Source organism: Gossypium hirsutum, chromosome A09 (assembly GCF_007990345.1).
Source record: "Gossypium hirsutum isolate 1008001.06 chromosome A09, Gossypium_hirsutum_v2.1, whole genome shotgun sequence".
NCBI lineage: Eukaryota > Viridiplantae > Streptophyta > Magnoliopsida > Malvales > Malvaceae > Gossypium > Gossypium hirsutum.
In genome coordinates this window covers 55,035,457-55,052,475 of record NC_053432.1, presented here as the reverse complement: position 1 = coordinate 55,052,475, position 17,019 = coordinate 55,035,457, and the positions used below count along the sequence as shown (strand labels likewise).

The following is a 17,019-nucleotide window of genomic DNA, read 5'->3' as shown; positions in this document are numbered from 1 at the left end:
GGTTTCGGGACCACAAAATCGAGGTCATAAAATTTATTTTAGTATTATTTTGAGGTCTACAGTATGATAATATGGTTTTTTAAAAATTTTGTTAAGAAATTTTATCGTTTTAATGCTCAATTTGTGAAAAAGGACTAAATCTCGTAAAGTGCTAAAGTTGTGTTCTATTAGCTAAATGTGTTAAATAGCTATAGAACTTAAAAGTTGAGGTCCTTATTGAGTAATTAGACCACTATATGTGTGAGTGGATGTCCATAGAGTGTAATGAATGAAAAGTCAAGGTAGGTGGCGTTTGGTATTTTGATGACTTAAGATAGATTAAATAAAAGAAAATAAAAATGGTCATCTTTTTCATTTCCTTCATGCACTGAAAATTTCAGCAAGAATGGCCATTTGAGAGCTTTAAATTTTGACAAAGAGAAACCCTTTACATGGATACATGGTTAACCGTATTTGATGATGGTCTAATTTTAGCTATATTAAAAGCTAAAGCGAAATTTTCTTTGTGAAACTGAAAAGCTCAAAAATGTGATAGTGAATGGTAATTTAAATAAGTTCCGAGCAAGTTTACTTCTGATGTTGAATTTTAGGTTAGTCATGATTCCTATTATTATTGTTATTTCGAGATAGAATTTGTGTATTGATGAATTTAGAACTTATGCCGAAGTTTTTGTACGAGACTCAGTAGTAATACGTCTGTTCATCCAAAAGTAATAAAATGTGCAGTTATATAAAGTAGATATGCTACTGATTGTGTATGTTACATGTTATTTTTGGATTCGTATTCAAATGACGATATGTTAATAGATAAAAGTTAAAAATTAAGTGAATCCAGGACTAATACAGTCAGTGATAATACCAGTGTGATATGAGATAGCATTGCGATTGATTCCGTATCGAGATTATTATATCTCTAAAAAGGAAGATGTAAATTGAATTGCGGTTAATCATCTGAAAAAGAAAGATCCATATGATCATTTTAGTATGTACAGAGTTCTTAATTGATAGATCAACTACATTGTGTGTTCCTGAAAGAGTAATTTAGAAATCTGACACTATGTTCTAAAGTTCAAAGGTTATTGGAAAGAGATATACAAAGTTAAGTCGATTTGTGATTCTGAGAAATTAGTGAATGTGATTTATAAGAGTTAAAAGCAACACCTTCTGGTAAGATTTTCGAGGACGAAAATCCCTAAAGGGGGGAGAGTTGTAATAGCCCAATTTTAGGCTAGTCGGAATAGAGGTTTTGAGACCACAAATCCAAGGTCATAAAATTTATTTTAGTATTATTTTTGAGTCTACAGCATGATAATATGATTTTCTAAAAATTTTGTTAAGAAATCTTATCGTTTGAATGCTTAATTTGTGAAAAAGGACTAAATCGCGTAAAGTGCTAAAGTTGTGTTCTATTAGCTAAATGTGTTAAATAGCTATAGAACTTAAAAATTGAGGTCCTTATTGAGTAATTAGACCACTATATGTGTGAGTGGATGTACATGGAGTGTAATAAATGAAAAGTCAAGGTAGGTGGAGTTTGGTATTTTGATGACTTGAGATAGATTAAATAAAATAAAATAAAAATGGTCATCTTTTTCATTTCCTTCATGCACCGAAAATTTCAGCAAGAATAGCCATTTGGGAGCTTGAAATTTTGACAAAGAGAAACCCTCTACATGTAAGTCATTTTGGTGTTAGTTTTTGTTGATTTTTATGTTTTTGGAACCCTTAAAGCTTAAACTAGCTAAATATGGGACTAATTTGTAATATGGTTAGAAATTTAGAGTTTTTCCATGAGAGAATATTTGCTGTTTTTGAAGTTTAATGGAAGAAAATGAAACCTTGTTGTGTGTTGAACAACTTTTGTTAAGGGACTTTTGATGAAAATGTGAAATAAGGACTGATTTGTGAAATGTGAAATTTATGAGTTAAATGTGTGAAATTGGAAAATATGTGAGCTTATAAAGCACGAAAATGATTCAGATATGCATGGGTAGTAAAGAAATTAAACACATTTCATTTTACGAGCCTAGGGGTAAAATTGTAAATATGTCAAACTTTAGGGGCAAAAATATAATTTTGCCATAATATGATTTTTGGATCATATTGAATAATGTGACTAATAAATAGGATAAATGTGATATTATAGATCAAAGAAAACGAGATTCGGGTCTAGAACGGGGGAAAACATGAAATTGACAGTTAGGTCCCTTTTTGCCATTTCAGTATCGAGGTAAGTTCACGCGTAAATAGTACAACCTTATGTTATGTATTTACTATTTTGATATTGCACGAATCATATATATTTGTTTTTATGAAGTTGATTAATGATGATTTTTGACGAAGTTTCGAGAAATGAGAAATCTCGATTTAACCTTAAGGGTAGAATACAAATGTTATGATATTAGGACTACCGAGATTCCGTATAAGACCATATATGGGATATGGCATCGGTATATGATTTCATATAAGACCATGTCAGGGACATGGCGTCGAGATGATATTTCATGTAAGACCATATCCGGGATATGGCATTGACACGGTACTAAGAGTATGAGATCCCCGAGCATCCTTAGTATTTCAATGTGTTCAAGGGGTAAATCAAAGATGAGTATGAGAATGAAATTACTACGAGTAAACAGGCATGTACGTAAGCTTATAATTGTAAATTCATGATTATTGTGGAAATAATTGTTTATTTCCCATTGTGGTTGTAACGCCCCTAACCCGAATCCGTCACCAGAATAGAGTTACGGAGCATTATCGGAGTTATCAATTTATTTATTAGATATTTTATTTCATCTAATGTTCATATTTGGAACCAATTAAAATCAATCATATTGTCCCTTAAACATACTTATTTTTCTAGACATGTTTTACTTGAATTTATTACTCATCTCAATATACTTAATTTCCTTGTATCAACGTATCAAAGATAATCACATATTGACATATCATGATAAATATCATTCTCTTGTCATTTCTTCATAAACATAAATCAGGTAATTCATTATATCGATATTTCATACATTTAAAAATAAAAATTCTTGCAATTTAATCCTTATTTCCAGCTATTATTCTCATACAAATTAAATCCTTATTTAGCCCTTGAGCTAAAGTTGAGCTGAGGTTAAACTCCTAAGCTGAAGTTGAGCTAAGGTTTAGCTCATGAGTTGAAAATGAGCTAGGAGTAAGCTCGGTTTAGCTCAGGCAACTAAATTGCGCTCGAATGAGCTGGATTTGAGCTGGATGGAGCTCGTGGAGCTATATCGAGCTCAATAAGTCTATTCGTCCCTAGCTATTAAATAAGATTGATGCATTAAATAAATTTGAACATATTTATTCAAATAATTAATTTGTTTAATTCTGGACATTTTAAATAGGTGTGCCGAATTTAATTAGGTTATTACATGTTATTAATATGTCTTAGTTGAACTAGGATGTCCAAATTACTACAATTATTTATTATGTTAGCCGAATTTATGAGTGTGTTTAATATGTTCATATTTGCTGCCACCTTAATGTGTTCACATTGGTGATTAATACTTGATTTTAATGTTGCAGGTACATCACTCCTTGGACGGCAAGATGCATGGATGAATTAAGTTGGTATGATGATTTTTGGACTTTCCAAAGCAACCATTCGGACAAGAGTCACTTTATCCTTCAATTTTCTAAAGTGGCCGAATCTCTTCCCTATGGTAACATCAAAGCATCCACACTAGGAGTTCACACATGCAACCATTCGACTACTTGTGTTCACACCTCAAAGGCTATTTATGCTCCTATGTTCACACCTATTTTTGTCTCTTCATGAAGCCCATTTAAGACATCACCTTTGGATGAAACCACATGAATTTAATGCTTCAATTAAAGTGTTGGCCGAACCTACCCAAGCATGCATGAAGACCATTTATCCAAGTGCATCAATGCTTAGCCATGAAGTCTTCCATCCACCTTCCATTCGGCCGAACATGGACATGCACATTGAAAGATCATTTCTAGAATTTTCATAGCCATTATTAGTTACATTGCTTAGTTGTTAAGCCTATGAACTTGACTATTCGGCTAGCATAGGCTACTAGTATAAATAGTTGTTCATTTCATTGTAAAAGGACTTTTTTTCGATTGTTGCTGTTATGCTGCCAAAATTATAAGGCAACTTTTCTCCATTTCGTACAAAGATTCGATTGGCTTTCCTAGAGTCCTAGTTGCGTCAACCGCTTTCTTTGCCGAAACTGAACTTATCACTACTCGTAGTGCGGCGTTCACCATACTGAGGTTCCTATCTTGATAGATAACGCGTCGAGGTCAACTTCACCAAACCTAAACTGAACTCAAAGGGCCTATAAACAACGGGTCGATACCATATCGGTATTGGTTCTTGTTTGCACTTTTTGTTCAATCCATATTTCTTTCGAAACCAGTTCGTACCAAATCGACAAAATCATCCATTTCTTACCATACCGACCTTTTTTTTTACTCAATCCATCTTACCTATTTGAACCTTTCTTAACCTTTCTTTCTTAGCCTTTCTTCAACTATTTAACTCCTTCAACTAAACTTTACGTAACTTCTTGTCGACGATCGGGCAACTACGAATACGACTCGACTCTCCCGAGACGAATTGTATCATTTGGTATCAGAGCAACATATTGATTTAATTTATACCATTTTTGATGATTTTTCAAAGTTAGCCTATTACTACTGTCCAAAACTACTTTAGTGCAACATAGTGATTACCAAGTTTATAACACTCTTATTTCCATTCTCTACCATATTTCCCATTATTTTCTCTCATTTACCTTCACTAATATATCAAGAACATGGATCCTTATATAAGAAAACTTTACCTTAACATTATTTTCATGCTTTTGATATTACCTTACATGAGAAACTCTACTTAAAATATATTAAAATCTTAAAATTCTTACCTTGTCCCATTGATTTTAATCTTTAACTTGATTTTTCTCTCTCCTCCAGCTTCTATTTCTTGAATCCAACTTGATATTCCAACTCCCCTTAGTCTCCTTAACATTTTTCTCTCTTGGTAGCTATGAAAATTCTTTTGATTTTCAGGTGAAAAAGGGTGAATTTTTGGTGGAAGGACTAAATTGTAAAGAAAGCAAAACTTTCTTTCTTCTCTTTTCTTCTAACGTGAAATGCATGGAGAAAGATGGATGGTGTATATACATTTTTTTCCACACACACACACACACACACATATATATACTAAATAAAATAATAAAATATCTTATTAAAATATTAAATAAATAATAATTATCTAATTAAATAACTACAAAATATCACCAACATCATCATTACTTTTTAGATTTCTCTCTCTTCTAATTGACCATTTTGCCTTTTGTGATCTTTTAAAATTCCATTCTTGAGTCATCACTTAATTTGTTAAAATTGTAATTTAGTCCCTCATAATTCTTCACCTATTCAATTTGGTCCTTATTCATCAATTTTCCTTGGTTTCTAGATCATTCCACCCTTAAAATATTTTCACTATTAGTCCTTCAAGTTTTTCATATTTACACTTTAATCCTTCAAATTTTGAGTATTTACTCTTGGGCCACAAAACTTTTCTCACTTTTACAAATTAGTCCTTTCTTGAATCAATATGTCATAATATACTTCCCAGTGACATAACTCAATTTTCCTATTCTTGTCACTTTATTTCTTTATTTTACTATATTAAGGATAATATCTTGCTGTAGAAATTTTCAGGGTGTTACAGTGGTTGATAGTGCACATACTTGTGATGTTGGATATATGATAAATATAAATGATGATTATGTGTTAGGCTGTTGGGCCGAATTGAGATGTGATCTAATATGTTTACATGCTTGAATTGTATTTCAACGGGTATGTTAAGAATGAGAAAGTATGTGACTATATTACGAGTGGTACAGGTATGTACACAGAACTCATGTAAGGTGGATTTGGTATATGATGAATTCTTGGTGAGAATGTACATGAACAAATCACTTGTGAAATAATGATAACCTTGTGACAAACAATCTGCATTTATGATAAATAGAAGCATGTTAAGATTTGATAATGATCATGTTATAGGCTTAGGAGCCTAATTGATTTGTGATATTTTACGGTTCATTTATTTAAACTGTGTTTCATTGGATATGAGGAAAAGAAAAATGGGCATAATTTCCTAGTAAAGTCATTATGAGAACATAGTAAAATACGAGCTTAGACAAGTGAAAGGTGGTTGAACTATGTGTTGAAATTATGATTACTCATAAATGATGTGCATGTGATTAGGAGGATGAGAATAACTTGTTAAATAATGCGATAAGTTATATTGGAGAGACTATGGTGGTTAGGCTAATGCCAAGGCATGTAAATGGTATTTATAAGATAAAATAGTAAGTAGAGATGGGGCGATTGTATCCCCATATATGGTGTGCAGGGATGGGTGGGTCGATTTTATCCCCACATAGTGTGTTGGGTTGGACGGAGTTGGTGTGTAGGGCTGGTGGGCATATTCTGTTGATCTGATCTGTTTTGCATGCTATATCTGAGATGGGCTGAAGCCTTAAGGCTACATCTGATAATGATCCTGTTAGGGCCCAGACCCGAAGTATGATTGTATTCTGTTATCTGTTTGCTTGCATGCTATACTATGGGGATGTACACACTGAGTTGCGAAAACTCACCCCTTTATTTATTTATCTATTCAGGTAATCCCCAGTAGTAGGTGGATCGGTGTAGAGGAGGACTCGACGGTGACCACGTCCGCATACATTTTGGTTATGACTTTTACTTTGGTTTATTTATTATTTGTTGAGGGTTGATGTGATTTTGGATTTTAATTGGGTTTTGAACTGAGGATGTGGATTATAAAATACAACATCAATATTATGGTTTTCCTAAAATAAACTAAGAATTTTCATAAATAAAAATGAGTTCTCAAGATAATAATCAACAATTGAGTTTCAAACGCTTTCGCGATAAAGAAACGTTTTCAAAACAATACGACTTTTCTTCATGATTTACGACTAAGGAGAAGACAACAAATGGCATGGTTTATGAATCAAAATGGTTTAGTTAAAACACTCTCATGTGACATCGTCAGATTCGGCTATAACGTCTAGACTGGGTTTGGGATGTTACACGTGTGGTAGTCCACCAATAATTCAAAAAAATTCAAAAAAATAGAAGTTATTAAAAAATTGAACAAATTACAAAAAAATCATATATATTTTAGTGAAGCATAATTGGACAATCAAGTAGGCCACCACATTAATGTCACAAAAATTTTAGTGATCCAGTCAATTTTTTATTTAAAACTAAACAATATAACTAAATTTTAAAGATGTAATAAAAAGAAAAAAATAGTGTTAAAGATACAAAAATATAAATGTTAAAAGCTATGCCTAAAAGTATTTTTCAAAAGGGTTCAAGTATATTTGACTTTAAAACGAAAAGCTTTGCGTATATGCGAGGCGGCCAATTTTCAAGTGCTTCAAATTTTAAAAACAAGTTATTATGATAAAATGATTTTCAAGAGTAGGTTTGTCCCCCAAACTTAAAACCTTTGCTTATGCATGGGATGGTCCTTTTTCAAATGTTTTAGTTCTTTTAAAATGTATTAAAATAAAATGGTAATTTTCAAAACATTTTGAATATGTTCCACCCTTTGACTGAAAACCCTTCCAGGATGAACTCAAAAATATTATCATTTGGGTACACAAATTATAATTTTACTATATATTTACTAAATTTTTTAAATTATTATAGGATTAAACTTTAAATTTTACATTTTAGGAGGATTAAGATCCCTACTTATTCCGTTTGCCTTTGCCCCTGTTCGCATATGTGTGAGATGGCAATTTGTCTTTACCCTAACAAGCTTTTAAATTGTGTAACTAAGACTAAAAAGAAGTCCAAGTAATTGTTACTTTGAAATATAAAATTTGGCTCTAAAAGGTTGAAAATAAGTTAAAAATATAATTAAAATCACAAGCAACGCAATAATCTATAAATACATAATTCATTTCATTGCCTTATTGAAGTAAAGTTTTGGACTCGGATAGTTCCAAAATGATTTTGCACTTGAAAGATGGAAATAAACTTAAAAGTAGTTCGATTAAGTTTACAAGCAACACAATAATCTAAAAATACATAATTCATTTCACTGCCTTATTGAAGTAAAGTTTCGGACTCAAATAGTTCCAAAATGATTTGGCACTTGAAAGATGGAAATAAACTTGAAAGTAGTTCACCAACAACTCATAACCTAAGGTATTGGAGAGATTTGCAATGAATTGCTTTCGAGCAGTAGTTTGCCACAAAATCCTTCATAGTAGTCTCCTTATAAAGTGGAGGGTTTTCTTGAGATGTCAACTCCTTGATTGGTCCATAAAGCCTCGAGGTATTCTCTGGTGGAAGTTGTGTTCTAAAGAAACTTGCTACTGAAATTCTTGGACCTTTTTTATTAGCAAGTACTCTATGCTCAATACTTACAAATTTGTCATTAGTTATTAACTGCATAAAAATAAGAAAAAAAGTTAAAATAGATATTTGAAAAATGTTAAAAAAAATTCCTAGACTAAAAATAATCCATAATCAATTAAGAGTAATTATTTCGTTCCTAATGAAGTTAAAAACTCCATAAACTGATCTAAAATGATACCAAATGTCTTTTTTAATTTTAATTATATTTTATTATACCTTAAAAATAAATGGTATCAATCTTGTAGAATTTTTTTTATTCTACTAGCCATATATAAGATATTTATCCATCAATTAAATGTTAAAAGAAAATTACAATTAATAATTTTTTTAAAAAAATTCAGTAGAATCAATGCATTAAATGTTAAGAGTATGAAAAAAAAATATTAGTTTAATAAAATTAATGCATTAAATGTTAAAAAGAAATAACTAAAAATAACCCATAATCACTGACTATGAAGAAGGAAGGAGAAATTTGCAAATTAATTTAGACATTGTTAGACGAAGTTTGAGTAATTCGAAACATGGAGCTAACCAAATTCAAACTTTTTAATGCTTAGATTTAAAGTAATGCTTGATTCAAGTAGTTGGAAACCTTATGAATTATATATAAAAGAAAAATTATAACACCACCAAACTCAAACTCTAGTGTCTATTTTTAACTATATATTTATAAAGTTCAATAAGTAAGCTCACCTAGTGAGTAAAGAAAAAAATAGAATATACAAATTTTACATCAAAATATTTTCGGAAAAAATTACAGACAAAAGAGAAGAAAATTCACTAATGCCAAATTAAAATGATAGAAGAGGAGTTTCGACTAGATCTATTTATATGTTAAAAAAACTTAATTTTAATCAATGTCAAATATATTATGCTAATAAATCTTAAATATATTATACTAATATATACTAAATCTTCTAGAAAGAAAATATATTTTTGTTTATCTTGACTTGGAAGCAATCTCTTATATATAATTTAGATCATACAACTCTAACAAATTTAATTATCCAAATTATAAAAAAATTGGTTATTTTAAATTTATTATACTATATATTTGTTAGTAGTGTGAGGTTACTAACATTACAAACTAATACCTTATATAAAAGCCTCATGTATGCATATCATTTATATATCTTTTGTTAATCAAATTTAATAAAAGCATTATTGAACACGACTTAAAAAACATATAACGAAAACATAATACGACACAAAAATAACATACACACTACATGAACATCTCAAAACCTATATAGTACAACATCAAAAAGTATACATAAACATGATTAACTTAAACATATACTGCTTCTTGAGTGTAAAAGATGGATATACATGTGTTCGACATAGATATGATTAAACTTTCTAAGCTTTTTATGTAGTTAGTACCCCTGAAAATCGCATCTTATATATGTATGTCCGACAAACATTTCAAAAAAAAAAATTGAATATTCAAAGCTTCAAATATAAATAATTAATTTTTTATCCCGTGTGATGCATAGGTTGTCAGTATATTTTATAAAATTATTATTTAAATAATTATATATTAAATAAAATTATTGATTAAACAATATTTAAAAGATATAATCAAAATATAAAATATACTCAAATTTTTGAAATATAATATATTAGTTTTCTATCTTGTGTGATTCACAGGTTATTTGTGTGTTTTATAAAATTATTATTTAAATAACCATATATTAAATAAAATTATTGATAAAATAATATTTAAAAGATATCTAAAAATATACTTAAGTTTTTGAAATATAATATACTAATTTTTTATCCCGTGTGTGATGCACATGTTGCTGATTTTTTTATAAAATTTTTATTTAAATAATGATATATTAAATAAAATTATTAATAAAACAATATTTAAAATATATAACTAAATTTAAAAATATACTTAAGTTTTTAAAATATAATATATTTGTAAGGTTATGAATATAATTTATGGAGGAAGGAAATTTGAAAGATAAAATTGTTATAATAAAGTTTAAAATAAATTTTATTTTTAAAATTTTAATCTTAGAAATCATATTATATATACCTAATAATTTTTAATTTAGAAATAAAATTTTAAATAATATATTTTGATGCTTCAAAGTAAAGTTTGAAATAACATAAAAGCATATATTTGACTTATTTAAAAAATAAAAAATAATTCACTAATTTTTTTTTTAAATGATAGTGTTTTAAGTAGGATTGAAATATTTAAAAATTATTACATAAAGTAATTTAAATTACATAACAGTTTTTAAAAATTTTAAAAACCAATTTTGAGGGAAAATAAATTAATTGTTATTAAATTTATTTTATATTAAACACAATTTAATGCAATATAATAAATAAGATATATGAACTTAGATTTCAAATATAAAGGAAGTAATCATTTAATAATTATAATTATGAAATAAATATTTATTTTTTGATAATAGTATTCATCTTTATGACAAACATTAAAAATATTTTTAATATTAGGTTTTGATCACTGGGGCTGATGGGTTTTAGAGACAATAGTTGCTATATATTACTTCAAATGTCTCCATGTTCAGGCTCACAAATGGCAATAGATTTGGGGTTTTGAAGTCTCCATGTTCAGGCTCACAAATGGCAATAGATTTGGGGTTTTCTTTTTTCTTTTTGTTTTCCTCGGGCTAAGAATAAGAGAAATGGTTTGAGAAAAAACAGGAGACGAGAAAGCCCCATCCATCATCACCCAAATACTTATGGATTTTCATAAAAGGATTTTAAACTATATTTTTTATTTTATGATAAGGGGTGGAGGTAGAAAATCTTTTTAGGGGTCAAAATTAAATTTTAATTTTTACGATAGTAGAAATATAATTTCACCATTTGAATAGCATATATTTTTATAATTTTTAAATGATTAAATCTAATTTTTATCCTTTTAGGGGTTAAAGTATAATTTTACTTTTATTAATTTAAAATTTTAAAAAAATTAAAGGATCTAAATGAAAAATTTTCTATTTTAGGGAGCCGGGGCCCTACCAACCCCTGGCTACACCCTTGCTTATGATCAATTTTTTTTATTTTTGAACTTTAAACTATATTTTCAAAGGAGCAATAAAAAAATATTTCAATTAAATTATGTAAGGATTTTTTTAACTTTAATCTAAATATTAAAATGAATAAATTAATTAATGGAAAAGTATATTACTTAAAATAAATAAATTAAGATGCAAATATGATAAATTTTATAATATTCAGAATTTATTTTTTTACATTATCTCTTGTATGATAAAATTATAATGATATTTTAAAAAATCTAATTAAAGATAAGAAAATTAAATAAATTGGGATATATAAAAAATTTAAAAACTGAGTCATTTTATATATATATATTTGTAAAAATCAACTATATAATCAAATTAACTAAAATTAAATATAAAATCAAAATATAATTTAAAATCTTATAGAGATCACATTTGTTTTTTATTTGAATATTTTATATTTATATCAAATAATGTAGCCCGTCTTTCTAAATCAAATAAAATAGGTGTATATGGTAAGATAATCCATTTTTTTATTATCTTACTTTATTCTTACTTTTCTTATTATTCTATTGTTCTTGTCTTCTATTTTGAATTCTTGAATTTAATAAAGAAAGGATTTATTACAAATTGTCGAAAGATTCGATTCATTAGAATTCGATCCAAGAACAGGTATTATCAGTAAAAAGTAGAATTTTCAGGAGATATAGAAAGATGCAAAACTCTATATTTCTATCCTATTTTTTTATCTATTTAAATTATATATACTACGCAATAGAGGAAAATAAAATTTGTTTTATTTGTCTCTCTAAATTTGAATTTCATTTCACACAAAGAAAAATTTACTTTTTATCTTGTTGCTAGAGGTTTACTCATTAGTAATATCTATTTTTATTGATGAATTATAATAACATGACAAAGTCCGAATAATAAATGCGATTAGTGCAACTCGAATTCATATCACACTTAGAACAGTAAACACCCTAACTATTAGGTCGTTACATGAGATTCAATTATTTTCTATTTTTTTAAATAATAGAAGTAAATAAAATTTGTGTGTGTTTTTCAATATTTAATCGCCTGTGTTTTTTTATAATGTAAATATCTTTTATTTTTTATTTGAATTCAGGTTTGTTTTTAGTTGTATATCATGCTTATTTTAAAATGACAAGTGTTTAACGTAAATTTATTTTAAAATGGTTAACTATTGAGATGATTTAAACTGAAATTATTAACAAAATATTGAATAATTAAAATTAAAAATTATTGAGATAATTTATTATATATTTTAAAAAAAGTATAAATTTAATAAGTGAGCTGTCAATAATATAAATATGTTATGCCCGAAGTTAGACTTTATAATATAATATAATATAATATACAATAAAATACCTAAATTATGATATTAGGGTTAAAGTTAAGGTGGGCTTGCCTGCATCATATCGCCCAAATTTACAACAAGAGCTCCCCGGACAGGATTAATATCAAGCCATTGATTTTGATGGAGGATTTGAAGTCCGCCGATTTCATCTTGTAAAATTACGGTGCAGAAGCCGGTATCGGTGTGCCTGCTGGTGCCCAATGTCAAGTCCGGTTCAGGGCACGGTGGATAGTAATGGCCTTTCACAAACATTCCCTCACCGCACCCAATATCTTCCAAATAACTCCGATTCAGACCCAAGGCTTCCGACATCAATTCTAACAAAGTCTGCCCTAATTTCATCATTTTGCTTGAATATTCTATCATTATATCTCTGCGGATGAAGTTTGCTTCAGATATGATTTTTGCAAAAATATTATCGTATCAAAATATGTTGGCATTTTTATCAAAATAACCCTTTAATTTTAATTAAGTACCAAAATGATCCACTTTTTTAATTAAACACAAAAATGACCTGAAATCTACAGTAAAAGTTGGTGGAATCAAATTATTTGGCGCCACCAACTTGCCACGTCAACAGGGAACATAAAAAATTATTTTTTTGGTGGAGCCAAGTAGAATGGCGCCACCTGTATAAATATGATGGAAATATTGAAATTTTTGAAAACATGAGAGGACTTAAAAAAAATTAACCATTTTTTTGGTGGAGCCAAATTAAATGGGCCACCAATTCTGCCATGTCAATCTTTTTATTTTTATTTTTACTTTTTTACTTTTCTTTTGTCTTTTTCTCTTTATTTATTTTACTTATTTATTTATTATTATTAACTTTAAAAATTTTGAAATATATATTTGAAATATTTTATTAATATATATTTTGAAATTACTTTTCTAAATTTTAAATATTATTTTTTTAATATTTAAATATTTTAAACTTTTAAATTTATTATTAATTTTATAATAATTTAAATATTATTTAATTTGTTTTATAACATTTTAAATTATTTTTAAAGATATTCAAACTATTTTTTAAATTCTATTTAAAAGTTAAAAATAATATTTTATTTTAAAAAGTGAAATTTGAATTAATAAAAAAAACTAAAAAATATTTTTCATTTTTAAAATAAAACATGAAAGTGACCTAAAATCTACAGTAAAAGTTGGTGGAGCCAAATTAAAAAAATGGATCATTTTGATAATTAATTAAATATTTTGGGTTATTTTTATTAAAAAACTGAATATCTTTAAAAATAATTTAAAAATCATAATTTAAAATATTATAAAACAAATTAAATAATATTAAAAATATTAACAAACTAATAATAAATTTAAAAGGTCATATCTTTAAATATTTAAATATTTTATATTATTAAAAATATATATTTAATGTTTTAAAAAATAATATTAAAAATTTAAAATAATATTTAAAATTTAAAAAATATATATTATAAAAAATTTCAAATATAAATTTTAAAATTTTTAAAATTAATAACAATAAATAAATAAATAAATAAACAAAATAAAACAAGAAAAATATAAAACTTAAAAAAAAGAAAAAAATTTAAAGAAAAAGACAAAAGATAATAAAAAACTAAAATTTACAGTATTTCTAGAAAAATATTTTTTAATTTTTTTATTAATTCAAATTTCACTTTTTAAAATAAAATATTATTTTTAACTTTTAAATAGAATTTAAAAAATGGTTTGAATATCTTTAAAAATAATTTAAAAATCATAATTTAAAATATTATTAAACAAATTAAATAATATTTAAATTATTATAAAACTAATAATAAATTTGAAAGTTTAAAATATTTAAATATTAAAAAAATAATATTTAAAATTAAAAAAAGTAATTTCAAAATATATATTAATAAAATATTTTAAATATATATTTCAAAATTTTTAAAGTTAATAATAATAAATAAAATAAAATAAAATAAATAAAGAGAAAAAGACAAAAACGAAGTAAAAAAGTTAAAAAATAAAAAAAGGGCAAATCTAGTGGCGCCATTTAATTTGGCTCAACCAGGAAAATGGTTAATTTTTTTGAAGTCCTCTCATGTTTTCAAAAATTTTAGTATTTTCCTGATATTTATACAGATGGCGCCATTCTACATGGCTCCACCAAAAAAATTAATTTTTTATGCTCCCTGCTGACATGGCAAGTTGGTGGCGCCAAATAATTTGGCTCCACCAACTTTTACTGTAGATTTCAGGTCATTTTGGTATTTAATAAAAAAAGTAGGTCATTTTAGTACTTAATTAAAATTAAAGGGTTATTTTGATAAAAAGTCCAAATATGTTTCATGTAAGTAGCTATTTACGTTTTAATTTCCTTCATTTCATACGTGACTGATCTATATTCTTAGCAACATTTGCTCCAATTAAACTTAATTAATTCATTCCGGACATTGATAATAGAGGTTATATTTACTACTTACCTGCAAATTGCAGGCAGTTCTTGAGGAAGAGGGTGGCGAGGTGCCATAACACAACACAAAGTATCCCTCCAATTGGTTGCTTCCGCCTTGTAAAGATCGATGTTACTGTTATAATACACTTTCTTGGAATAATCTCGAGAATAAATCTCTTTCTTAGCTTCGTCATCCTGTTCATGAAACCTGCGAACCCCGTTTATCATTTCATCCGTAGTAGCCAACGGAATCCCATGGTTGATAACTTGAAAGAAACCCCATTTCTCGCAAGCTTCTCCAACTTTCTTCACTATTTCGCGACGTAAATTTGGATTATCGTCGACACCGGTCAAGTTTATGATTGGGATTCCGTCATTGTTGGTGGGGCTTCCAGGTTTCTGGTTGAGGATGTTGTTTCTCTCAAGCTTGTACTGTTCATCGGTGAAAATCGTTGGAATCTTTGACAAGCCCGAATCTACCAGCGCTTTCACTCCTGATTTTGTTTCATCGAAAGCTTTCAATTCCTGTTGTCGATTGACAATGGATTCTTGAGCTCGTTCTAAGCTTATTTCTGCCATGTTCAAGAATTTTGGCTTTTGAGAATCTTTGACACCCTGACTATCTACATATATATAGTTGTTATGAAAAGAAAAAGCAGCCTCTTTCTTTTCTTATTTTAATGGTGCTTAAAAATTAATATATTAAACCCAATTTAACTGTTATTTATCTTAAAATTTTCTTTACATTACCAAATCTTAAAATTTTAAACAAATCAAATTATTATTATAACTTATCCATATTCAATTCATTCTCCAACTCTAATTAAATTATTTAAAAATTTAAGTAATTGAAATAAAAATCAAATATCAACAAATATTGAGATGCAGTAGCAAGGTACATTACACTTCTAAGAAAAGAACGATGTTTGAGCCTTGGAGACAATATTGTTGAGAAGGACAACTCTGAACTTCGAATTTAACTTTCTAATATGATTGTCCTTTAATTTTTATTATGAATGAAATTGTTTATTGAATTTTTTTAATAATATCAAAATTTTACAAAATTGTGGGATAAAAAATTTGTAAAGAAAAAACTATTAATTTCAAAATTATATAAATTACTTATGACTTATATTTTTAAATAATTTAATTAGAGTTAGAGAATAGATTGAATATGTTTGGATATATAATAATAATTTCATGTCTTTCCGAAAAGATACTGATTACCTATATTTATAAGCACCGATATGATCATATGATAATAAAAAATTTACGAATTCAATAATAATCAACATTAATGTAGATAATAAAATAATTTAAATATTAAAATAATTATATGAAATACATTTAATTTAGTCTCTATTTCACAATGATGAAAATTTTGACTTATTGCACCGATTTGTTCCGAAAAATTTTAATCATATCGATCAAAATATTGTACACTGATCGATGCATGAATAATGTTAAAAATTATATAAAATTATTATGTTTTAACCATTTGTAGTAATAAACAAGACAAACTTTAACTGTTAAATTTTATTTGTTAAACTCTAAATTCTAAATTTTATTTGTTAAATTTTTTGTAAAAAATTTTCAATGTTTGATATTTATAGTCATTCTAAAAGGAAAGAAATAAAACTAAAATTAAAAGTTTATAGTCCTGAAAAGGAACAAATATTGTCAGTGTACCAAATTTTTAGTTCTTTTAAGTAAATTTTTTAAAAAAGATTACA

General features: G+C 27.0%; 1 protein-coding gene across 1 annotated transcript; it reads right to left on the bottom strand.

The window, feature by feature from the left end:
- Window positions 1-8,057: 8,057 nt before the first annotated feature.
- Window positions 8,058-15,900, bottom strand: LOC107888865 (1-aminocyclopropane-1-carboxylate oxidase homolog 1). The gene is made up of 3 exons (XM_016813115.2): window positions 15,315-15,900; window positions 12,922-13,243; window positions 8,058-8,511 (listed from the first exon to the last, which is right to left on the bottom strand). Exons 1-3 carry the CDS (start codon window positions 15,863-15,865, stop codon window positions 8,257-8,259), a joined length of 1,128 nt encoding a protein of 375 aa, XP_016668604.1. The 5' UTR covers window positions 15,866-15,900; the 3' UTR covers window positions 8,058-8,256.
- Between the last annotated feature and the right edge of the window lie 1,119 nt (window positions 15,901-17,019).

Coding starts and splice junctions, on each gene's coding strand:
- LOC107888865 (XM_016813115.2), bottom strand. CDS start 15,865: ATGGCAGAAATAAGCTTAGAACGAGCTCAAGAATCCATTGTCAATCGA. Junction 13,244..15,314: donor GAACTGCCTGCAATTTGCAG/GTAAGTAGTAAA, acceptor CTTCATCCGCAG/AGATATAATGATAGAATATT. Junction 8,512..12,921: donor ATTTGGGCGATATGATGCAG/GCAAGCCCACCT, acceptor ATTTTTATGCAG/TTAATAACTAATGACAAATT.